The 25,128-nt window shown below is 43.4% G+C and overlaps 1 protein-coding gene across 4 annotated transcripts in view; it reads left to right on the top strand.

The window, feature by feature from the left end:
- The window catches only part of LRRC7 (leucine rich repeat containing 7), a gene marked incomplete at its 3' end in the record, with an annotated part of 94,702 nt that overhangs the window by 47,508 nt on the left and 22,066 nt on the right, over positions 1-25,128 (top strand). For 3 of the 4 annotated variants that reach the window (XM_080623262.1, XM_080623261.1, XM_080623260.1), the window contains exons 10-15: positions 1,554-1,683; positions 2,082-2,197; positions 10,553-10,622; positions 12,498-12,597; positions 13,232-13,356; positions 18,584-18,784. In XM_080623262.1, the coding sequence (XP_080479388.1) occupies positions 1,554-1,683; positions 2,082-2,197; positions 10,553-10,622; positions 12,498-12,597; positions 13,232-13,356; positions 18,584-18,784 (742 nt within the window). Of the gene's footprint in view, positions 1-1,553; positions 1,684-2,081; positions 2,198-10,552; positions 10,623-12,497; positions 12,598-13,231; positions 13,357-18,583; positions 18,785-24,619; positions 24,743-25,128 lie in introns of all 4 variants that reach the window. The other variant, XM_080623259.1, reaches the window with a different exon arrangement.

The raw sequence follows: 25,128 nt of genomic DNA, 5'->3' as shown, positions 1-25,128 counted from the left end.
TCCTGTTTGTGCTATTTGCATTAGCAAAGGGCAAACTGTTGACTCTTAATCCTCAAAGTAAGACTGGTAGTTAAGTGTTGCCTGATACCTTTTGTCTCCTGGAAAAAGCAAGCCTCCAGAGCATCCCAGGAACTGAGTGCCTGGTAGAACAGGGTCCTGAATGGCTGAGAAGTGCTACTGGGGGCTGTTCCATACCGGAGCAGCAGTGGATGGGCAGGTTCAAGTGCTGATTGTCAGGCCAGGCATCTTACTTTTCCCAATTTGACAGAATACAGGAAATAGAATCTAGGGAAAGGGATACAAGACCAAAATGGAGATTTTTGAACTTGGGTGTCTTAGGATGTCTTTGGTCTGCTTTGTTTCAGTCCTTGCCATCAGATACCCTTTCAAGAGCACTTTCTAGCCAGCTCTCAGCATGTAAGAGAGGCACATGCCGAGACAAAAGCTGTGTCCATCCACAAGAGGCTGAGATACTTCACTGCATTTACATCCCAGTTCATCTTTTTTGTCACCACTGATCTGTATTAGGATGACCTGAAATAGCCCAGTATCACTTTGGAGATGATGCATACATAGACTGCACAGCTATGCCTAATGTTCTCCCAGTTTAGCTCCCTTAAAAGCAAAAAGTCCAAATAAACAAAGAGCTGTCATTGATCTTGGCTGTGAATATTCATAATGTAATAGTAGCTGTTGTCCTTAGAAACAACAAGCACTTGAAAGAGATTTGATATTTTAAGTAGTAGCTGAAATTAGTCTTTGCTATAAGGGATTCAGCTGTAACTGTAATGTAAAAGTGATATGGTTGTTTATGCTGGTGGTTGCAATAGGTTGGTCTCTGCTCCCAAGGAACAAGGGATGGGACAAGAGGAACCGGCCTCAAGCTGCACCAGGGCAGGTTTAGATGGAGCTGAGGAACAATTCCTGCCCCAGAGGGTGCTCAGCCATTGGAACAGGCTGCCCAGGGCAGGGCTACAGGCACCGTCCCTGCAAGGGTTCACACAGCGTGGAGACGAGGCCTCAGTGCCATGGGTTAGGGGTGGCCTTGGCAGTGCTGGGAATGGTTGGACTGGATGAGCTTAAAGGGCTTTTCCAACCTGGTTGATTCTAGGATTCTATGACGTTAGGTGCCCCTGTTGCGATGTACCCTGCGGGTAATTTCTGTGTCCCTTCCCTTTGCTCTCACCAGTGCTATTGCTTTACCTGTTGTGTGTCTCTGATGTTACAATGATAAACTTTTTGGTTTGATTCTTCTGCTTAGTAGGAAGTGCCTTGGTCACTCTTTGAAGTAGCTGAAAAACACCCTCACTACAGAAAGTAAGGATGATGATGTGAGGAAACCAAGTGGTCTTTCTTAAACTGCCTCATTGGATAAAATTGATGAAAAGTGTTCCTAAAATCACATTATTATAGACTCATAGGGAAATCTGCACAAAACATTCCTTCTTCAGGGCATGGTGTCTGTAACAGTGTGATGCTTTACAACTGTCAGAGGTTCTAGCTTTGTTATCTGGTCCTTGTACAGCATCTAACAAGTGTATTTCCAATTTCAGTTTGTCTTTGTTAGAAGAGTTTGACTGCAGCTGTAACGAGTTGGAGTCTCTACCTTCCACCATCGGCTACCTTCACAACCTGAGGACATTGGCTGTGGATGAGAATTTCCTTCCTGAACTGCCCAGAGAAGTGAGGAGCTGATTCTGTTTAATTTACACCTTGAAGTGTTTGCTATAGGGCCAAGATTTCATCCCTACTCAGACAAAATATCTCTTCAAGCAATTGCTTCTGCACAGTGTGGAAGAAGCATGTTCTTACCTACTCAGTACATACGTAGATGCTCAGTACTCTTACATAATGCTAAACCAGTGAAACAATTGGTAAATTCATGTAAAGGTGAGAGTGCCCCTCAGTGTAGTGCAGGTAACCCTGGCGTTTCCCCGATGTTACTGGCAAAGGGAGGACATGGCTTTAGGACTAGATTCTCTATTTTCTGTGCTTCTGGTCACCTCCCAGCATCAAAATTTAGTGATAATGATTTTTACCACGACAGGTATCCTGATATCTTTGGTTCTCCATCCCTCTAGATCGGGAGCTGTAAAAATGTGACAGTGATGTCTCTGCGCTCCAACAAGCTGGAATTCCTCCCTGATGAAATTGGGCAGATGCAGAAGCTGCGAGTGTTAAATCTGAGTGATAACAGGTACAGTTCACATAATTCTTCTAAGCCACTGTAAGACTTTACTAATATAAAAACGATATTTAGGATTACTTTATTTAAACTATAAGGCAGGAAACCTTGATTTATTTTTTTTAATCTGTATGGTTTGGTCTTAGTTCCAGTGCCAAACTTGAATGGGGCCAAGATCTGGGTTTCAGTGTGTTTTAACAGATTAAAGCCTGCTTACTTCTTTTATCTCCTGCTGTTTCCATGTGGAAGTGTGATATTTGGCTCCAAAATTGTACGCAACTTTGTAATACTGAATGATTAAAACACTGTGACAAGCTGGTGCATAGGGACTCATTAAATGCAGGCACATTGGTGTGTTATCCTGTTATCCTGCCTCTGCTGAAAGCGAAAGAAAACTTTGTATTTCCTTCAGCAAAGGTTTTGTCAAAACCCAGGTTCTTCTGTTCCTATTCACATGCTATTCCTGAGAAATGGAATCCTTAAGTGAGCCTTTCTTGACCCCCACTCCATGTCACAGATCAGACTTTTCCTTAAAGTTTATACGCGTGTATGTTCTAAGAATACTTTGATTTTCTGTGTAACCACAGAAGTACAGGTTTGCTCAGTGCTGCAACGTAGGATGTGCAAATGCCGTTTTGTTTCCAGTATTATCATCCATACTCAGTAAAAACCCGGGGAAGGACTTTCCACATCTGTGTCTATGTTCTGACAGCAATTTCACTGCTGAAATTTAAGCATAAAATATAAATGAAGTAATGTAGACATCCCTGTAATGTATTGGTTTAAAATTATTCGCTTCATTCTCTTGGATGTTTTTCAGCATTGCAATTGTGTATCATAAAAGGCATGAGGTATGGACCAGAGCATAAAGTCAGACTTTAGTTTGTGTTGAAACTGTCCAAATCCCAGAATCAAACCTTGGGTCATTGATTTTGGGTTTCAGATCCCAGTGCTTCCTCAGGGCTGGGGAGCCCTGTCCCATCAGTCTGTCACCACAGCAGTGTAGGTTTGTGCTTCTGTCTCTACAGCCTTTAGTGTCCCTCGGGCTGGTGCCAGAATAGGCACTGAGGCTTCCCTTGACTGCTGTGCACCCATGTACCCTGTTCTGTCCTGCTGCGATCCTGTTGAGGTGTACAGGGATCTCGAATGTTGGTGCAGATGAGAGGAGGCTGTCCCAAACATGGTGAAGCTTCAGATGATGTCTCCAGAGGCTGGTCCACTTTGCTGCTGCATGGCCAGCACACAGGAGGAGGCACAAGGTGGATGTAGAAGTGGGGAGGCAAAAGGACAGCGCTGGTTTGGGATCTTGGGGGACTTCAAGGAGTAGCACTGCAGCGTGCCTTCCCTGGCACATTAATCCAACCTGTCCTGGATCACTCTGACCTCTTCACAAACCTGGAGTTGTGGCATGAGTTTGTGTTGAGGAAGCAGAAAAATTGTGTGGGTTTTTGTTTTGCTTTCTCTTTTTCTTTGTTTTTGGCCGAGTAACTTTCAAGCCAGGCCAGCTCCTGATTTCAGGCTCATGTTTTCATGTGTGATCGCTGAGAGAGGGAGGAGGTGGTTTACTGCTGGGATGAGGCACTGGAGGTGGTAGTACCAGGCAGGGCTTCCAACCAAGCTGACCTGACAGATGGATGCCACCAGAGTAGCAACCCTGCTCCACCTTCCTTTGTCCCCAGCTGCCCAGGTCTAAGAGAGCACTGGGATTTCCATTGTGGAGGAAGGTAATTACCAGGGCCAGCATCCTGATGATGTGATATTCCATGGGGTGGAATGGGCTGCTGTCCTTCCCACCCCCCCTTCAGTGCTGGCTGTTAGCCCTGCATCTGCCCTTACACTTGCTCAGGGCTTACTGGAAGCATCACTGAGATGATTGATCACACTGAAAAAGGAAGAAGCGATCATTCTTGTTGTGTTTGTTTTATGACACTCTTTGTGGTTGAGTTCCTCACCATTGAGCCTGGCAAACATGAGAACAGGACCTGTGCCTGTTGGGGTGAGAAGCTGTTCTCTCAAGGCAACCTGAAAAGCTGCACAGCGAGATCTAAGCGTTGAATAACTAGTGAGAGAGCAGAGTCTAGGCTAGGAGAGATAGGAAACAACTCAGAATGTAGGCCTTCAGCCTTTAAACCTGGGTGAACTGTCTCATGTACTTTTCTCTAGGGGTTTGGAGAGTAAATTTTTCCTCCTTGTTGATATCCATTCTGGCTGAGGTTAAATGTTGCCCTGCTGGGACATTGTGATAATGATGCTGTTATGGATGTCCCCATTTTAATGAAATCAAAGTTCCAGTGTTTTGGCACCAAAGGCTTTGGACAAAGTTCAGATACCATCTTAATGCTGGGGTTTTACATTGTTTTTAGTTTTCTGGTTTCCCATTTTCCCATTCACACCAACATTAAGGCAATATCCATTCTTTCTTTGAATGAGTCCACATGTCCGTGTTAATAAGGAGCATACTTGGCCTCTGCTTGTTGCTAGGAACCTTTCCATGTCACTACACCAGTTTTGCCCCTCTGCTCTTCCTGCTTCAACTGTGACAGAGGAGGTAGAGCACCCCAGCTCTTCTCCTGGATACCCCTTCAAGCCCTTGGAAAAGGAGACAGACACACAAGCAGAACAGAAAGGCAGTTCTAGAGCCAGGGGGTCAGTGCATGTGCTTCACCCCACATTGATGGGGTCCTCGGTGTCTTTGCACATTATTTCTCTCACAGAGGGAACAGACTTTCATCAGGGAACACAGTCTTTGGGGACCTATCCACTGGAGGTTCATTCCAGTGACTGATACCTCAGGGTCATCTACTTCATCACATGCCAGATTTCACCTCTCATGTGAGCATAAATGGTGCACTTGTGTATCCATTAGCCTCTTATGTCATTCCCTTTATCCCCGTGGCTCTCTGCTAGTAGCCTGGATGGACAACCGTGGTGTAGTGTGTAAAGAGGAAGAGAGGAGCTCTTCCTCCCTTGCATTATCTGGGGCTTGCTTGGATGTGAAAGTCATTGCTCATTTGGGGAGATTTGGTGTAAAATCCTGACTGGATGTCTCTCAGGGAGGACACAAACCTGACATAGACCTCTTTGCCACCCAGGCCAGTGGGAATCTCAAGTTGTGAGTTGATGCATTTTGCTTGAAGGTGGGTCGGTGTTTGGAGTCCCCCCCAGTGCATTTTTAATACCATGGTTTCAGCTACTGCAGACTTTCACTTGTGTTCAGTATCTCCTGAAGGCCCTCAGCGCTGTAAGATGGACCTTGCTATTGTAACTGACCAGAAGCTGATTTAATTCCAGGACATTCTTCAAATATTCACATTAGAATTCCATTTTAACCAGGGAAATAGACCCGAGCTTTTCTTTCCCATGCCATACACTCTAAGGCTGTTTCTATACTTCCCATCTCCATAGCTGGGAGTCCTTTCTCCTTTGATCTTTACAGGTCCAAACCTTTTCAACCCTCTTCATCTCTGGGAAATGCAATATTCTGTTGTCTCTACACACTTCAGTGTGTAGAGACAGTGTGTAAAGAGGCAGTGATGGGTTCAGTCCTGACTTGCTGAAGGTAGAGCCTAAGGAGTGTTAGTGTGCAAGCACCCAGAGCTTGGGGAGCTTCACCTTCTGCAGTCAGGGAAGTTTTGGCTCCAGATGCTTGCAATGCAGCTACCTGGAGGTTCATCCCAGCCTTTCCCAGCCATAACACTATCTCCAGTGCTTCAAGAACCGATGCAGCATTTGATAAGTAGTTGTGCAGTTACTACTTGTACCAAAGATACGGAGACCTCCAGCACGTAATGAGTCCCTGGGGGTAGCTGCTTGGATTCAGTCACTGTTAAGAGTACACATGGGATTCATTCAAAGAAAAACGATGTCTTACCAGTAACCGGTGTTCTTCACAATGTGTAGTCCACATATACATTTGTCTTCCATCTGCTTCTCCTCTCTCCTCAGAGTCCTTCCAGGTATGAGTCCTGTGATTGAGAGGTAGAATTGTTAGAATGTACATTTGGGCTACACTTCTCAAAGAGCATCGGTTACTGGTAAGTAACCTTTCTTTTAGTTTTAGATTGTGCTTAAAGAAGAGCTCAAAGAATCATCACCTTTCTGTATTTGGACTGCTTCTGTCCTGGGGTCAGAACTCAGTTGCTGCTCTGAATCTCACCCACAGAAGTTAAGACAAAAGAAGGTCCTAAGATGACATGACCCATTCAAAACAAGGCTGTTCCCTGGTGTACCTCTTCTTTTTCTGGCTAGATGTTTAATTGTACGGTATTGCTCATTGCCCAAAGAGGTAGTTACTGATGGCCATGTATATCCACAGTGGTTTTATGGACAGGATGTTGATGGGTTAATATAAATGATGCTCTTTCAAACTTCCCCACTCTGAAAACCCTGTTATTACCAATTTGCTGAGAGCTCCCTTGGAGAACTGTCACAGACACCACTGTCTCTGGGCTTCACTGACTGACCGGTGATGCTGCTTCTAATGATCAGTTTTCAACGTGTTTGGACATGAATTTTCCATGTTTGGGTTATTATTAAAAAGTCTTTCTGAATGTCACTGAAGTATGATGTGCATCGATGAATCTAGAAGGTATTTCCCATAAGCTCTTTGTACATTTACCTTACTCTAAGTAATAATCAGGGGAAACCTTTCCCATCCTCTGAGCTGGATTACTTAGGACATAACAAAAATGTAGTACCTGGTGCAAATATGTAGTGGTTATTTTGCAAAGCTATGAGAAAAATAATTGGTATCAGGAAAGAGAAGTTCAAATTATGTCTGTCAGGAAGCTTCAGTAGAAGCCAAGACCACCTTTGCCCCATGAGACCCCTCAAACATCAACATTTGATGGTTTCTGTATCTACAGCATTAATGACATTTTCTTTCCTTTGCTTGTGCCCCATGAATAATATTTTTAAAGTCTCTAACCCTTAAGAATTTAACCAATTATGCGGAAGGTGTAATCTGGGTTTAATGATGGAATTATACTGAAGTCCTCCCTCCAGACCAGTGTAACATCCTGATGTGTAGCTTCCCTGAGGTTGTGAAGTCATATGATACAGTGGTTTAATGTTTAGGGGTGTTGTGTCAAAAAGCATGCTGGGGTGGGTCTGGTTTTATTCACCTGAGGAGCTTCAGGGGAAATTTCTTCTCCTTTTTTTTCTCATGAGAAAACATATTCTATGTGATGATTAAACACTATAAATGAGCATTGGCATTTCAGTTGTTTCCAGACTGTTACTGGGGACAGTTGTTTCCCTGCAGAATCAGTTGGTGCATCAGGGTTTACCTTAAAAGAAGTATTTTTATTGATAACTTTGAAACTTTCACATTTACCAATAGCATATGTGATTTAACCTGTAGTTTAACCTAATTAGTATGAATCATGGAATCCCAGACTGGTTTGGGTTGGAAGGGACCTTAAACTTACCCAGTTCCAACCCCCTGCCACGGGCAGGGACACCTTCCACTAGAGCAGTCTGCTCCAAGCCCCTGTGTCCAGCATGGCCTTGAACACTGCCAGGGATGGGGCACACAGGTAATCTCTACAGCACTCAGAGTTTCCTTTAATTTGGCTATCACGTTTTCCGCTCTTTTCACAAACCAGTGTAAGAGATTGCAAACTGAAGTTATTAGTGGTGAAAACATTGCAGAGGAATGGAACTGTTGTTCATGCAAGGGAGCACACCCAGCAGGCACCAGTTGGAACTGGTGTCATTGTCCTGAACAATCAGAGATACTGTTTTCCTGTGGACTTTATGTTTCAGGACATCACTGGGCTGATGCCTGATGGAAGGGTGTAGGCTCTGTGACCATGTTTCTGTCCATCCTCTTCCCTATCCTGCCTGCTGCCCTTCCTCTGTCAAGCCTTCTGGTAGAGAAATGGTCCCATGCAAAGGTCCTTTATTCAGGCTGAATAAAATACCAGTCACAGTCAGAGCAAGTCAGTTTGGTACAGCCTAATTTGCCTTTGATTTCTAAGTCAGTTTGATTTGGCCATCTTCTTGATTAGCTATCTCTGCACCAATTAGAGTTTCATTTAGTTCTGTGAATATATTTTCCCTTAGATTGATAAAAATAATGACATATGTGATTTTCCAAGCTGTCTAGTGAGAAGTTTCAGCATCTCAGCATAAAAGAGAATGCTCTCTGTTGAACAGCACACCCAGAAAGTTTTATTTCTCTGTACTAACTAGAGATATGTGCAAGAGCAATGGAAGCAGTGCAGATTAATTGCTTTTTTCAGTTACTGATGAACATTTCTCTCTTCAGAGGAGGCCAAATCCTTTACTGAGGATGATGTGAGTTAGCTCTTTGAAATCAGCAGGTTATGCTGATTTATAGCAAGTAGGATTTGGCCTAGAGGATGTAGAAGCAATCAACCTACGTCTATGCAGAACTAATGTTTGAGATCCTCTATAGCTGTGATATATCCTTGTTTTGACTGATGAAGCTGGAAAAACATTGATCTATTTCCCTTTCATGGTTAAACTAATGCAGTGTAAGTGCCAGTTATCATGGGCCTTGTTTTGACCCTGGGTAGAGCGTGAAACCACTTGGTAATTCATTTGTTGGTGAAGGCCGGAGCGCTTGCATGAGCACTGGCAATACAGATGAGGGAGAGATGTTCCTACAGCACATGATTTATGAAGCAGTCGTAGTTCTCAAAACCAGATTGCAGTTAGGCAAAGAGGCTGGGGCTTATCTTGGTTGAGCATTTTCCAAAACCACCCATGATTTTGGGTGCCCTCATTCTTTGAGCTCTATTTGGGGGTTTCTTCCTTTAAAGAATCCTTAAAATCTGGCCTTTTCAGAGGTTTAAAAAGGGGTATCTAGGCTTACTGACAAAGAAGAATTAAAAGTAATGAATTCTGTGTTTTGAGTATGGAAATGGAAAACCAGCTTGGAGATCCCCTTGCCACACACCATTTCTGGAGCAAGCTCACCAGCTTGGCTTCTCCCTTTGGTACACACTTCTCAACTTGAGTGCATTGAACCACCACCACCAGTGACATCTGCAGACAGAGGCTGCTGTTGAGTTTTTAAACTTATGTTACTGGTACTGAATCCTAAAATGTACAGAAATAACAGTATCAATTGAAAAGCCAAAGTTCTTCTCTTTTTATGCAGAAAAAAAGCTCTGCATTAAACACATGGTTAAACACTATTTAAGAATCTTTATGTTAACTATTACAGCTTAAACTTGTAACCTTAATATATATAGAGTGTCCACAGTGCACTGTTCCACAGCAATAACACTGAAATAACACTATCTTCAGAGGTAATGACTTTGTGGCAAAAATACACCTACAAATTCCATAATGGGCACAGTTTCAAAGCACTGCAGAGAGGCAGTGGCGTAAAAGCTCATGAGGTGCTTATGTCCCAAAAGTATGGGTAGGTTTTAATGTGCAGAAGGCTGCAGGAGTGGTGTTGGCGATTTGGTGGGAGATGGCAATGGATTATGATGAGGATGCCCTGCACATGGGGCAGCACGATGCCACCCTTATCTGAGGTGTGAGTGAACATCTCTGTAAGAGCTTTTCTTTCCATAGCATGGGATGTCTGACTCTCAGGAAAGGGCTTTTCCTCTTTTCTTGCTGTTAAATCACATTTAGCTTTTGTCTTTGTAGGCAGTCCTCTGGTCAGTCCATTTCTTCCTACAGCCCTCCAGCTCCTTCACCATCCCTAACACTAAGATGGGTCAGTGTCAGTGTGCGGTCAGGACACTCTCGTGTTGGTACAGACCAAGAAGTAAAAAGAGCATGTTCAGAATTAGTGGGGAAAACCTGAGTGAAGCTTCCACAAGGATTTATTCATCCTGCCCCCACTCCTACATTCGGATCGCTCTTAGGAAATGCATTTACATGTATAACTAAAATGTTTTTTCTCCTGCTTCATTTAATTTTGGCATTTAGGTTCACTCTGAATATTTATAGTATTTTAATCATTTTCCTAACATTTCTGCAAAAAGGGATTTTCAGTAAGTTCAGAGGATTTCTGTTCCAAAATGTAAATGTCCAATAAAAGGATTTCTGTCACCTGAAAACTGACATCTTTCCTCTAAGCCTTCCTGGGACCAAGATTTTTCCTGTTGTCTGCATTAGAAGCTGTAACTTTGGTTCCTTTATAGCCAAGGCAAAATATTGGTATCTCCTTAACGCTTTTAGGGTATGATGTGAGTAGTTTTAGATTCCAAACCTGGAAGGCCTTAAATAATCAATTATATTTTCTTAAAAAATGAGAGAATATAAAGAGATGGAGTCATAGCAATCCCAGTCTGGTCAAGATAAACGTGCTACTTACAGAGCTTTGAAAGAAACTATAGTGCAAATGGATTCATGTGGTTCCAATATTATCGTTCACAGGCTGAAGAATTTACCCTTCACTTTTACAAAGCTCAAAGAGCTTGCAGCTTTGTGGCTCTCTGACAACCAGGTAATGACTTTGGGTACTCATATTTTCTTCAGTAACTCGGGGTCTCAGCCAGGGCTGGGGATGAAACCTGTAATTTAATACATGATTGTAGGAGAATTTTACAAGTATTTGCTCCCAGTCCAGCTTTATGCTTTCATATCAAGGTCTAGATTCCTCTGGCTGTCATTTGTTAACTTGGAGAGATCACCTTTGCAGGATTTATCACTTGCATTTAGCTAAGCTTCTCTAAGGCCAAAAGTACAAGAGAACGTTTTGTAAATAGGAACTCAAGAGGTAAGACTTTGTTACTGAACTTTCCATCCTTTACTCCATCTATGCCTCTGTTCTTGTTGTCTGCCTTTTCCCTTTCCACGCTCCCATTGCTGCATACTTTAAACTCCATTAAAGTCAATGGGAGTTTAAATATGTAAAAGATGCACCAGAACTCTGAGGCTTGTTTTGGGGAAAACTCTCATTTAAGTTCCTTTTACATTTAAGTTTGCCTTTCTTTGTTCCAAAGGGATTGGCTTCCCAGCTATATGTTCTTTGGTTTCTATTTTAAAACAAATGATGGAGCTTATGCAACACTGAGAAATGAAACAGTTCAACCAGCATCTCAGCACTGAAATAAGTCCTGACCCTCTCCAGGGTTGATGGATAGAATCATTTTGCACCTCTATAATTTAACCCTAAATGGAGAAAAACTCCATTTGCACAAAGACATGTTTGACATTACCTAACAGGTTTTAATAATCTCAATACAGCCTTATAATCTCATTGTTCCCACTTTGCAATAATGCTCATAGTCAGATATTGCACTTCTTTAGCTGCAGTTGATGAGGTTAATTCTTCAGGGGCCAATTGTCATGCTACCAGAAATGAGTCCATCCTTTTATCCACATGAAAAAGCCCTTATGGAAGCAGAGCCCAGCAGATGGGGAGGTTCCGTTGTCCAGACGTCAGATAACATTCCTGCTGACTCCTGGCCAGGGCACACCATTCAGCCAGGCTCTCACGTCACATCAAAGCCAATAGCATGGCAGTCAGTAGATTTGCACTGGTGCTGCTTAGTGCACTGCTCCTTCTGTGTACTTCTTGATTCTATAGCGAAGCAAAAAATGTTAAAGCTGAAGGGAGGGGAGATTAAGTGGAGGGATAATAGAAAAACACAGAACCCCAGCCTGGTTTGTGTTGGAAGGGACCTTAGAGCTCACCCAGCTCCAACCCCTGCCACGGGCAGGGACACCTTCCACTGGAGCAGCTTGCTCCAAGCCCCTGTGTCCAACCTGGCCTTGAACACTGCCAGGGATGGGGCAGCCACAGCTTCTCTGGGCACCCTGTGCCAGCGCCTCAGCACCCTCACAGGGAAGAGCTTCTGCCTAAGAGCTCATCTCAGTCTCCCCTCTGGCAGGTTAAAGCCATTCACTCTTGTCCAAAGCCCCTTGCATCAGTTGAAGCAAGACACAGCAGTAACATCTGAATATTCAGAGTGCCTCCATGTAAATTCTCCAGTATCTTGCACCAGTTTTACCCTCAGATGAACTAATAACTGTCATGAATCTTCTCCTCGTTAGCCCTAGCTTTAAACAGACCACAGCCGCAAAGTGGGTGTTGTAACTGTGTAGCTGCAGCTTTGCTCCACTGGGCCTTCAGCTTCCTCCATGGGATGACTGAATGTGCAGATGGGGTTATTCTGTTGGTCCTGGAAGGAATTCCAGAAGTGAGGAATGGGAGAGGAGGCTTTTCCACCAAAGTGATACTTGGTTTAGTCCACAGAGAAGTTTGTCCTCATGTAGAATTTTAGTTAATCTTGTGTTTTCTATTTATCGAGTGCTAAATCTCCTCTCCATGCACATGCTGTGAATTAACAGTTCTCTGTTTTGCCTTTCTGCACAGTCCAAGGCTCTCATTCCACTGCAAACCGAGGCTCACCCCGAAACAAAGCAGCGAGTTCTGACTAACTACATGTTTCCCCAGCAACCCCGCAGCGATGAAGGTAAAATGCCATCAGCTCTGCCCACAGAGGCAGAAGCAGAGCTTGTGCAGATAGTGGAGGAAAGAACAGAGGGAGGGAAAAGAAGGGGTTTCAGACCTGGTTCTGTGCATGTGTGTGCCTCTTCTGACACACAAAGCCAGTGGTGCCCACATGCCAGTGTGTGTTTTGTCATACCCAAAGGAATCCTGTTTGCAAATCCTTTATTCTCAGCCCATCAGATTTACATTTTCCTAAACACTTTGATATTGTCAGCAGAATGGCTTTGTAGGAGCAATCTGAACTTGGGAATTGAGTGTGCGTGGGACAGAAATGCTAAGATATGCCTTGCTGCCATGCAGATGGGCACGCGGTCAGAGCAGGCTCAACCTGCGGGGACACTGGACCCATCTGAGGGAGCTTTCATACATCCCTCCGCTCCAGACCTGCATCAAAACCCTGTTGCTCCCCATTGCTCTCACTTCAGTTTAAAGCTTAAGCACTGTTTGTAATGGGTTATGGGTTACTACTCTCACTTCCCCCCTCAGCAGTTCTAAACCAATAACCCAAGATGACAGGATCAACTAAGAACGTGTCTGTTAGATCATTTCCAGTCTTCTGCTGGATGCACTAATGGCTCTTTGCAATTTAACTGTAGATTTCCAGTCAGACAGTGATAGTTTTAACCCTACTTTATGGGAGGAGCAGAGACAGCAACGTATGACTGTTGCCTTTGAATTTGAAGAAAAAAAGGAAGAGGAGGAAAATGCAGGGAAAGTTAAGGTAAGTTCTATTTGATTTATTCTGGAATTCACATAGTATAGACAGAGTCCAAGCTGCAGATCTGGGATTGAGCTGGTTTTGAGTTCTAAATACCTAGAAAGTACTCGTCACCGTGTTTGAAGTACAGCAAGAGAGGAAGAATAGCATGTCTGTTCTCCCTAAAGTTCACACCACCCATTTCTGCTTTTGCTATTGCTGTCTAGACAGCAACACTTCAGTTCCACACGTCAGCTCAGGCCCATAGCCCTCATGTCGGGTTCCTGCTGTGCAGGGTGTTTTGTCACGAAGACAAGAATAACACAGAATGTTGGGAGACTTGGAATTGATGTCCCACCACCTGGTTCCTGAGAAATGATCAGATCACACAGGGGATTCCATGTTCCTCTCAAAGTCAATGAGATCTTTGCAGCTTCAGAGGGGTACACAGGGATGTGCAGTGGAGGGGGTCTCTCTCGTCAGGTTTGTAACCTACCAAAAATGAAGATCAAAGCATGAATATCCTCCTCCAGTTATCTGAAATCAATGTAATTCCCGAGTTTTCAGTAGAGTCCATAATCATAAACCTTGTCAGAAGGACATTGTCAGGACCAGCTACATGTACATGGCATGAAAATTTCCATTTCTTGAATAATATAAAGGAATTACCCCAGATCAGACACTTAAACACTGCACATTTTTACCTGTGGGAAGATACCCAACATCAAATGTATTGCCAGGGACAAAAGTCCTGTGAGGAGGTTTAAATCATATTTTCCTTTTAAAATTAGCAATACCATTATTAACAGTTATTTAACATCCCATTTAGATCTTCTTGGAAATCTTGGATTTTTCCTTTTTAGTATTTTTCCCAATCAAGGAATTTTCATCTAACTCTTGTAACCAGGGATAACAGACTCTGCTGCTTTAATAAAGCAGAGAATGAAGCCCAAACACAACCTTTGCCTCACAATAAAGGGATTAAGCTGAAATTGTACCCCAGATGAGTTGCAGGTTTATGGGTCATATAAGGAAAGCAGCATCTGGGAATCTTTGTAAGATGATAGAAGAATTTAATTGTATTGTATGGTATTTGCTAGTGTTAGTTTAAATATTGGAATGTAATGTATGAATTACATCACTTAGCCGTTGGGGTTTAATATATTTCAGAACACTATGAATGGCTGAAACAAATGTTTCCTCTGAGTAAACTGTTCTTGTAGAATAAATAACTCCTTCCTGCACTGAGCTGTTCCTCTGCGTCAGTTCAAACACTGCCATCTGCTGCATGGAGAACAGGGAAGCAGAGGCATAGCACCACGCTTCCTTCCAGGTTTCCTAGAAACAGGACTTACTTAGCAAGAAGAGCTGGCCTGTGCCCATGCTGTGAGCAGATGTCTCTGTGTGATGTGATCCCAGGCCCTGGAGCTGCTGGGGGTGCAATGGATGCTCTGGTAGTGGTGGTTCTTACCTGTTCTCCCTCTCATCCATAGAGAGTGGGCATAAACCAGTGTTGTAGAATGTGAGTCTGCTTCTGGATGAGATGCTTCTATTCCCACATAAAACCCAATGTTCTTCTCCTCCAAAATCATGGAATGGTTTGGGTTGGAAGAGAGCTTAAAGCTCATCCAGTTCCAGCCCTCTACCATGGGCAGGGACACCTTCCACTAGAGCAGGTTGCTCCAAGCCCCGTCCAACCTGGCCTTGGATAATGATCCTAATGTGTTCTCATCAGTTCAAACCACTAAACTCTGCAGCTGATGCTGTACTTATTGCTTATATAGAGCAGAATAATTAAATGAAAAGCTAAGCAGGGAGCTAGGAGCTGATCAGATATTCTCTCCTGTCTGTGTACCTTGAAGAGAGCTTCTCTCCTCTCGGGTACCTCACTGTGTGTACACCAGGTACCCAGAAATACCTGCAGTGTGTGAAAACTGTAAGTAGAGACCTAATACTGCTCAAACCTGGGAAATCTCGCCAGGCTGTGAAAGAATTTCCCACTGGAGGTGTGTGTGGGATTTTCCATATCATGGAAAAGAGCCTTTTTGCCCAAGCCATGAAAAAATGACCTCAAAACCAGTTCCTATGAATAAGATAGAAATGTTTATTTGCATCCTTCTGGTGTGTCCATGCTTTTTCCTAGTAGTGTCAGTTCAGCTCTTGTCATGGTTTAGCCCAGCCGGCAACTCAGCCATGCAGCCCTCGCTCACTTCTGCCCTTCCTCACCCCTGCTCCCGGAGGGATGGGGAGGAGAATAGAAAGAATGTAACTCCCACGAGTTGAGATAAGAACAGTTTAATAACTAAGGTACAACACAAATCACTGCTGCTACCACCAATAATGATAATGATGAGGGAAATAACAAGGGAAGAGAATACAGCCGCTCACCACTCACCGACCGATACCCAGCCCGACCAAGCAGTGATCTAGCCCTTCCAGGTAACTGCCCCCAGTTTTACATCCCAGGCATGACGTGCTGTGGTATGGAATACCTCTTTGGTCAGTTTGGGTCAGGTGTCCTGTCTCTGCTTCCTCCTGGCTTCCCCTCCTCCCTGGCAGAGCATGAGACTCACAAAGTCCTTGGTCAGGGTAAACATTTGAGCAGTAACTAAAAACATCGGCTTTATCAGCGCTGTTCCCAGGCTGAAAGTCAAAACCACAGCACTGCACCAGCTACTAAGAAGGAGAAAAAATGACTGCTACTGCTGAACCCAGGACAGCTTTAGATACAAATGAGCATGAGGGTGTTGTAAGGAGTTGACCGAGCTGTCCATCAGCCTGTGTGTAGAGGTAATGGCTGGAACCTTCTGAGGACTCAGTGTGTGTCACACCATCCCGGTGTGGCCATAGGTCAAAGGGAGGTTTTAACAGGTATGTTCTTAGCAGTTTTACCTGACCTTTATGGGATGAATCTGAAGGTTAATTTAAACTGTCACTAGGCAGTAACCACAGACATCAGTGCTGTTTTATCGCATGCCTAGTTTTCACTTTTGATCTTTCCTAGCTGAAACTGAACTCTCAGCCAGCTATAGGGTAAAACAGATTTATTTGGTAACTGAAATTGCTCAGTTGCGTCTTCCATCAAGAATTTTGAACTTGAAAATTCTCTTTCAGGGTCATGCTCCTTTTGATGTAGCGTTAACCATGCGAGAGCTGTGTCGACAGGGAGTACAGATTTCCTCTAATGATAAGTCTAAATCACTGATCAAAATATCTGCATTCAGTGGCTATCCCCTTCCACCGCTGCCATGTGAAACGTTCACTGTTTAATATTAATACAGTGATACAAAACTCTCGCTGAAATCCCTGCCTGTGGCTTGTCTATCTCAGGAAAACCTTTCAGTTAATTCTTCCTTGCCTAGTACAAGTGAGAACTTGCCCTGTGGCTTGGCTTTAAGCTGGCTCTGTCTGCAGACCTTAACGCTTAAATCTCAGTCCTATTCCTGGGAAAAAGCAGGTGCCTCATTAGGCCACACGGAAACACGATTTCTTTCAACCGTAAATCAACCAGAGCTTTAGTAACACTTTATAGACTTAATTTATTATTTTCTGTTGAAATTCCTTCTCAACATATGGCATCACAGTCATACATTGTAACATTTTATGTTAAAGTCATGTCAGAATCAATTCTCTGTACTGTTTATTTGGTTGTGGTTCAGAATCGTATGCTAGTATTTCATACAGTTTTATTTTCCAAATTGATCATGCTTTTGCGTCTAAACTCTTCCTATGAACAGCCCATGCTCATTGGAATCCCAAATTACATTTTTCCTGCTCTTTAGGAATTTAAATTCCAGCAGCTATAACAGTGAGCTATCAAAAGTAAGCTGCCTTGGCTTACCTTACATACACAATGAGGCAAAAGCTTCTTTGTAGTAAACGCTTCCAAATGCTTATCACACGGTAAATGTGGGGTGATTTCAAATTTCACAGCCTCGTAAGTGGGAGCAGTTATCCTGGCATGCACTGGGAGCTGGAAGTTTACCCCGTTTAAGGATTTTATTGCATTTCCACACCACATTCAGGCACTCAGAGAGCAGTGAGCTCAGCCACTGTGCTCAGGCTTGCTGCTCCACACGGTGGGCTTTCCGGTTCCCCTGTAAATCCCATGTGAAGCCACAGCCATCTTTCATAGCTTGGACAAAGGTGGTGGAGATAGGACCAGTTTGCAGTGGGGAGGGCAGGAGATGCTCTGAGGAGCAGAGGGCCCTGTGCTGAGAGGGAAGCATCTGTGGTAGGGCTCTAGAGACAGACCTGTGGGTACCCACACTCTGCACAGCCCAGGCAGCCTTGCCAAGGTACTGCTTTGTTTGGATGTACACTTCAGTTTCCTCAGCATCTCTTCTCATGACGGGGTGTGATGTTCAGCAGACAAAATAGGTCCATAGTGCGGGAGGCGTACGGAGAGGTCAGCATCATGTATGTCATCTTTCCTGCTTCCATCGCTGCTGATGTGGGCATTTGCTGCACCATCTCCTCAGAGCAATTTGCTGGCAGTGTGATGTCTTTGCAGGTGATGGGGTGATGACACCCATGAGCCTTCTCAGCTGCTCCTCCCCTTCACTCAGCCCTGAGATTTTGTAGAGTTGCCTTCAAATTAGCATCGCTTTGGACTTGGGGAATACGATGTTTCTCTGCTTCTGAGTGATAAAAATTGGAGACTTAAATGTGGAGCTTTCTGGCAAATCCGTAGGTCTGTCAGTCACTCAAAGTGCCATTTGGGTGACTTTTCTGTCATGGTTTGAGTCTGTTTTCTTGTATGAGAAAAGAGTAAGACACACTTGAGTGCATGTATGTACAACAAAGAGCAAATAGCTCCCGGTAGATCAGAGTCTGTTCTCAGCTGCCATAGATAATTCAGATGAATTCAGAACACCAAACACAGTTATAATTAATTCTGCATTTACACCAGTGCTGTTTTACAAAGGTGTGGTTTAATATGTCAGTACTCTCAAGCAAAGTGTAGAATTAAACTACAATACTCTCACAGGGCACAAGATGGGCTTATAGGGAATCATTCCCATCCATTATTTTATGTCAGTGAAATTCCATTACAGGTTGACATAGTGTAACTGAGAGCAAATTTCAGTACAAAAACTCCATGAAGAGAGCTGTTTGTAGCACATTACCTCAAAGAGATAATTAAAGATTTGAGGGATTTGCACTTAGCCATAGTACTGTAACCATGGTTTTCGTTTGCATGCTGTTTTCATTTTGTATTTGTGCTTTAATTCTTTTTATGAATGTTCAGGTTGAAATAAATCTAAAACGTTATCCCACTCCATACCCGGAGGATTTAAAGAATATGGTAAAATCAGTTCAAAATCTGGTGGGCAAAACAAGCCATGGAGTACGGCCTGAGAACGCAGCACCAACCGCCAACAGTGACCAAACTGTGAAAGACAAGTATGAGCACAAGTGGCCCATGGCACCAAAGGAGATTTCAGTGGAGGTAATGTAAAAGGATCGTTGTTCCTCTCCAGAGTTCAAAATGAGGTTCTCACATAACTCCCTCCAGTGATATGCTGCATCTGCTGTGAACTTCATGCCTAAGAGCTCCCAGTTTCATTCTGTAACTTATAATTTAGTTTTATATCCAGTCTCTGGTTTTCCCAAAACGCCTGAGTTTACCAGACTGAATTTGGGGGTTTAAATCTACTTAGATCTGAATTTAGCTACTGATACATACGAGCACTCTCCTAAACTGTAACGATATGACTTGCAGATTAGGAGGAGAATGGGCCTGATCACGATTTACCTCTCAGACTTCAGTAAGTGCATTTCTGTGTCAGATATGTTGCTGGCAAATCAGTTTGTTCCATGTGACCCCACGATGCTATCAGGTTCTGCTGCTTCTATTCACACTGCGTTAATGGATAGATAGCCAGGGACCTTGTCACAAGTGAATGGAGTCAGCAGGAGTGCTGCTTCAACTGCAGGGAGCTTTAGATCAGGATTCCCCTGCACGGAGGGGACTTAAAAGAGGTTGCAGAATATAGCCCTTGGTATGTTTGCCAGTGTGGGTAGTAACATCTTCACTTCTAACAAATGCTGTCATTGAAAGGTGAATTCCTGAATACTGCAGTCTTGTGCAAAGCTGCTACAAACATCTGAAGCTTCATCTCAGAGGGTACCTACTCATTAAGGTTCACACTAATGACTTGCTCTGTGCAGGCACAGTTGGTAACTAAGGGAAATCTCTTACCCTGGCAGCACACATTGGTAGTTTAAAAGCTCGGGCAGGTCTACAAGAGCACCTTGAAAATCTTGATGAAGTCTTCATGTTGAAAAGAAAGAAATGAGGAAAAGAAATGATCACATTAACTTGTCACTCCTCTGTGAGTTACACATTATGCTGAATTCATTGTCCTTGAAATATCCCTGGCTCTGGCTAGTTGTGTGTGCAGGAATCTTTCTCCCTCAATTCCCCATAGCCTTACCATGGATTGGCTGTTCTTACACGCTCAGCAGTTGCTGTAGCTGTTCTGTCAGTGCCCTGTGTTTCATTTACACTGCATTTCCTAGGAAAAAACCCAAGCAAACAAAAATCACAAGTTTTCTCTTCAAGATGGCTTCAGAAGACTTTCTCCAAATCTAGGCACAGTTTTGGTTAGTCCTTCAAGCTAAAATACTTAAATCATACATGGTTTTACCTAAATTTGAAATCTTCAATTCCACCATTATTCCTTTTGACTCTTTAAATCCTTTCTTACTGTGTAAATCTGGCCTTTGAGCCAGCTTATGACCTGCGGTGTGAGCATCGACGTGTTCTGCTGTTGTTGCTGAATACACGCAATTGATTTTGTGTCATGTAACTTTTGAACTTGAATATTCATCATAGCTTTCTGCAGGTTTGAATTATCCCTGCTGTGAACATATTATCTCTGTGGAATTTGGATCAGTGTTGTCTGACAAAGACATCAGGTGTTTGGTCTTGTGGCTGTGGTTTCAGGAGGTGGCTGCACTGGTTTACTACAGTTTACTAAACTAAATGTTTAGTACAGTTCAACTCAATGTTCGGTTGTTAAACTAAAGCCTTACTGAGCCACGGAAGTGCCTTGTGCGTGCACAGAGCCCAGTGAAGCCTCTGTTACAGAGGTGTAAGGAGCGAGTAAATTGCAGAAACACCATAAAATACTATAGTTACTGTGAGATGCTTGTGTTATACAGGCTGGTTTCTAACACAGAAAAGGGTGAAGGCAAATTTCCTTCTTACGTTTCATTCTTTGACAACAATGCATTCACTTTTGCAACAGGAGCATAGTCCTTTCTGGTTTTCCTGGGAATGTTCATGGGCATCACAGAAAGCATTCTATACAAGCAGTTGAATTGCTGAAGATGCTGCAGTAACTCCTGGAGTGCAATTAAATAATGTGATTGCAATTTCCTGCCTAAATTCCTACCATGAGCAACTGATGTAAGCACATGGCTATTGCCAGCAGAGAAGTGAAGATGTATTTTTTCATCTTCCGATGTTGTAATAGTGAAGATGGTGGAACTTTATCAAGATCTTAATACCCCTGGTACTCAGTCAGGACTAGTATCATAGAACACCAGGGTGGAAGGGACCTCTAGGACCATCTGGATTAGTTACACAACTGCCTCCCCTACTAAACAAGAGAAAAACATGTTCTTGTCATTCACACAACACTGGGAAGATGTTGTGGCTGTAGAGCAGGTTACTGCATGCATTTTGCTCTCTTTGGCTTCCTGCATGAGGATAAAGAGGAGGTATGAGAAGCTGGAAAAAGGGTGAATGATTTTGTGAATAATATTGGCATGATTTCAGTTATAACATGTTAAATAAAATGTAATTAAGCTCCATTTGCTTTGCAGATAATTAGGAGACATGATCTCAAGCCTCGAGTTAAATACAGTTTGAAATTGCAGGTGTGTTCTGATGTAGATTTAGGCTGAAGACAGTTTCTAATAACAAGGTAATTTGATTTCAGGTGCACTGCTCACTTTTCATCCTCAGAGGCCAAAGCTGGTTTCTTTTCTGATCACTTTTGCTTTTCCTTGCAATTAATTTACACATCTCTTCAGAAAACTGTCTCTAAATGAGTAAAGGAAGCATTTGAAATGAGTAAGAAGCTACATTTCAAACCCCCTCTATCATCCTCCACCTGCAGTTCTAATGAGCAAACAATTTCTTAAGTAATCATCTATTAAAATAAACATCTTCATTGTCCTAAGAATGAATGCCCTGATGTCTTTCATGTTGCAAGATGTGCATTTTGGACAAAAGAGAGCCTGGGATAACTCAGTGTGCTGTGTAGCCATTCCATGAGAAACAACGGGAAATACCTCAAATCAGATTTCAATCAAGATCTTTATAGTTTTGGTATTCTTGAGATGTATGGATTGAGAATTTAACTGGAAATACTTCTATATAACTCTCAGCTTTGGATCAAACCAACCTCTTTCTAGTCCAGCCTATGGCATTCCACCCTCTGTGTTGATTCCAAGCAGGTCTACTAATACTGTGTAAAAAGGAGCGGTTGTTACTCTTGAAGTGATCCAATGCAGATCCTAGTGGTAGGAGCTAGAAGAATAGGCCTGAGCTGTATGGGATCTTCTGAGACCTTCACCTCATCTCAGTCAACGTCAGACCTTGCTCCTTCTAACTGCTGACCTTGTCACTGTGTGGGTTTGGGTTGTGGGGTTTGTTCCCCCAGGATGCCTGGCTTCACTTGATTCAGTCCATGTGGCTACTGTGGGAACTGTTTTCCACTAATGAGATGCACCATGACAGGCTCTCCTGGCTGGGAGAGGAATATGTGCTACAGTTTTGGTTTGTATCTGCTTTAAGCCCATGTCTTGATAAGTTTGCAGCAGAATTACCTGTATTTTACCAGGAATCTGAAATATTCTCATTATAGCAGTTTGGGTTTCTCTACAGCACAAAAGATCTTTACTGAGGTTGTGCCCTTGTCAAAGGAGGAAGGAGGTAATGATTTCCTCTTCTGGAGGTCTGGCTCACAGGAGACCTTCCTTCAGATAGGATGTCAAATGTCTTCAAGTTCATTTTCAGTTACTTTGACTTCTGCCTGAGCTTATTTCAGTGTCTGGATTGGAGGAGCATTATTCAGGGCTGTCTCCAAGGTACAGCTGCCTTCCCTAAAAGACATTTCTTGACCCCATGAGGCTACTGCTCTGCATGAGGATGGAGGAGGTGCAGTGTTCCGTGTCTGGGCATGGCATCTGTGCGCTTGTACACACGGCGCATGGACACGAGATGTACGCAACTGGGTGCAGTTCCCTCAAGACAGAGAGCAGCAGAAGCTTGTTTCCTCCACAGATGAGAGACAGCAATCACAAATCAAGGTGTTGCAACTCAGGGCAGTGATGGGATTTCTGTCCTCACAGTGAAGACCACATACAGAGCTGGGCAAGAGCCTCTCTGTGGTTTGTGACTGAGGGCGATGTTGGAAGGTCCTCTGCAGTACATGACTGACGACTGGTTGGATAAGCTCTGTTTCTGAAGCTCTGCAGTTTATCTGTGCGGAATCCTGACCATGTCAGCTAACAGGCTTACCCAGATGAGACTGAACTACTGGAAATGGGAATTTTCAGTCTAAACCGCATCTTTGTAAACTGGGGATCTCTAAGTTCGGTTTCTTTGGTGATGGGTAATGCTGGTGAGTTCCTGGGTGCATCCCCTGGGCTGTATTTCTGATCACCTGGATGGGCAAGGCCAGTGTGTGCATTCCTCCAACTACTTGTAGGTCCATCTGCTTGCAAGGCAAAGACTCACGGCAGGAACAGTCACTGTATCCTACCTGCAGCTTTTTTCCAGGATGACTTTTTTCCAGGATCTGCTATGTCTGTGTTCACTATGGGAACTCCAAAACTGCCTCTGCCCAGTCCGTTCCTCCTGTGATTATATCTCCTTTTGAAGCTCTATGATGTGCCTGAGGTTGCTGCTGGAGCTGAAAAGCTGAGAGCTTGCTGCACCAGTGCTGTAATGTTGTGCTGGTGGCTCTGCCACCTCTGCAGGCAGGAAAGGTAGGGTTTCTTCATTCTCACACTTTCAGATTCCATATTCACATTCGGAAGTTTTCCTTACACCAGTTCAGTTATGTCTTGTGTTAACATCCTGTTTGGGAGAACCTTCAGATCTAATGGCTATTGAAACTGGCCTTTCTGGAAGCTGCCGCTGCAGCCAGAGAGTAGGAGGTTGAGGAGCAAGTGGAAGATCCTCCCTTCTGCTTTCTTCCAGATAATCCTCAGTTTTGGGGTAATTCTCTGCATTCCTGGGTTGAGGACTGAGTTTTATTAACCTCAGTCTGATAATGGCTAGCTTGCACAGCAGCATACCCAGCACTGTGCCTGCCTTTCGCACGGTTATGTTTGTTCCTACACTTTCTGTGATCTCCTTTATTCTTTCATTAAAATCTGGACCAAGTAACGTTTGCCTTAATCTACGTATTTCTTTGCTCCTCCAATTCTTTCTAGCCATTCTTCAGACTGACCTGGCCTCCTCCAGTTCAGAAGTGCTGCCAACCCTTTACATGTATTTAATCGTTCCTCTGGAACAGACCCATCATTAATGGTCCCACATTCCTGTGCCTTGTGTGTGCTGTGCCTGCCCAGAGCCCCCATCCGCTCTGCTCCAAGGCTTCATATTCTTTGCAAGCAGACTCCAAGAGTTAGATTATTTCAAGAATCCCATTTCTCCCCATTATAATTTGATGTTCTAGTGTTGTCAGCATGAATAATTGGTGATATTTCTCTTTCCCGGTTACTTTAATGGTTTTTACCACTTATTTTCTCTTGGGGAACAGCTCACCATATTTTTCGGTCCTCTACCTATATCTTTCCTGGTTAGTCCTGATGAATAAGTTCTGACACAACACAATTGCATTTATCTCTTCCCTTCGTTCTTGCGATTGGGCCTATTAATAATAGTTTTCTTTCTCTTATTAGTGACCTTTTTGTTCTTGAGCGTGTAAGAAAAAATGTCCTCTTAAACACAGTAGAATTAATGGAATATGATTTGGTTTTTTTACAATGAATTTCACTTTCATGGAATATTGACAAATTCCAGACTAGTCCTTTCAAAAGTGTGTTGATTTTTTCTGGAATAGCTGGAGGAGGGGCTAAAAAGAAGAGAAAACCCAAGAATATAACATAGAAAACTGCATAAAATCTTGCACCTGAAATAAAAACCTGTGTTCATCACTATGTCACAAATGGAACTGCTGGCTCTTCCTGTCTCACAGCAAGTAGTTTTATTTTAAGTTATAACCTTCAGAAGTTTCATGGTACAATATTGGGGTTCTAGGTTCAAGATAGAGAAACTAAAGAATCCCAAAAGGGTGACCTGTCTGATGCAGACAACACTCATAGATCGACTCTGGAAACCCCAGTCGGGAAGGAGGAAGAAGAGCATACAAAAAGCTCAGAGGTACAGCAAGAGAGTTACCACGCACCGTGCTTCAGAGGTGCAGAATTCCCCACTGTGGATGCTGGGCACTTCTGTATTCCTCAAAAATGGGTTTGCATCACTTTGTTACACTGCACTAGGAGATGGTTGTGCTGCACTGGAAGAATGTTGCACTATTGGTAGCTTTGAGTTGTATGTACACCACTATTGTCATGCAAGAAATACCACACACAGCACGGGATCTCTGCATGTGAAAGCAATTTAAAGTCTTGAATAAGACTTTACAAGACATTTTAAGAATCGGTATGGCTTAAATGTTAGCACTGAGAGGGTTCATTACATGGGCTGCAAAGGTACCTGGTTTGGTACGGTGCTACGTCCAGTAGAACACCAAATGTAGAAGGGTT

This window comes from Psittacula echo, assembly GCF_963264785.1.
Source record: "Psittacula echo genome assembly, chromosome: 7".
NCBI classification, from domain to species: Eukaryota; Metazoa; Chordata; class Aves; order Psittaciformes; family Psittacidae; genus Psittacula; species Psittacula echo.
The sequence above is the reverse complement of the archived record's forward strand: the minus strand, read 5'-3'. Positions and strand labels throughout refer to the sequence as shown.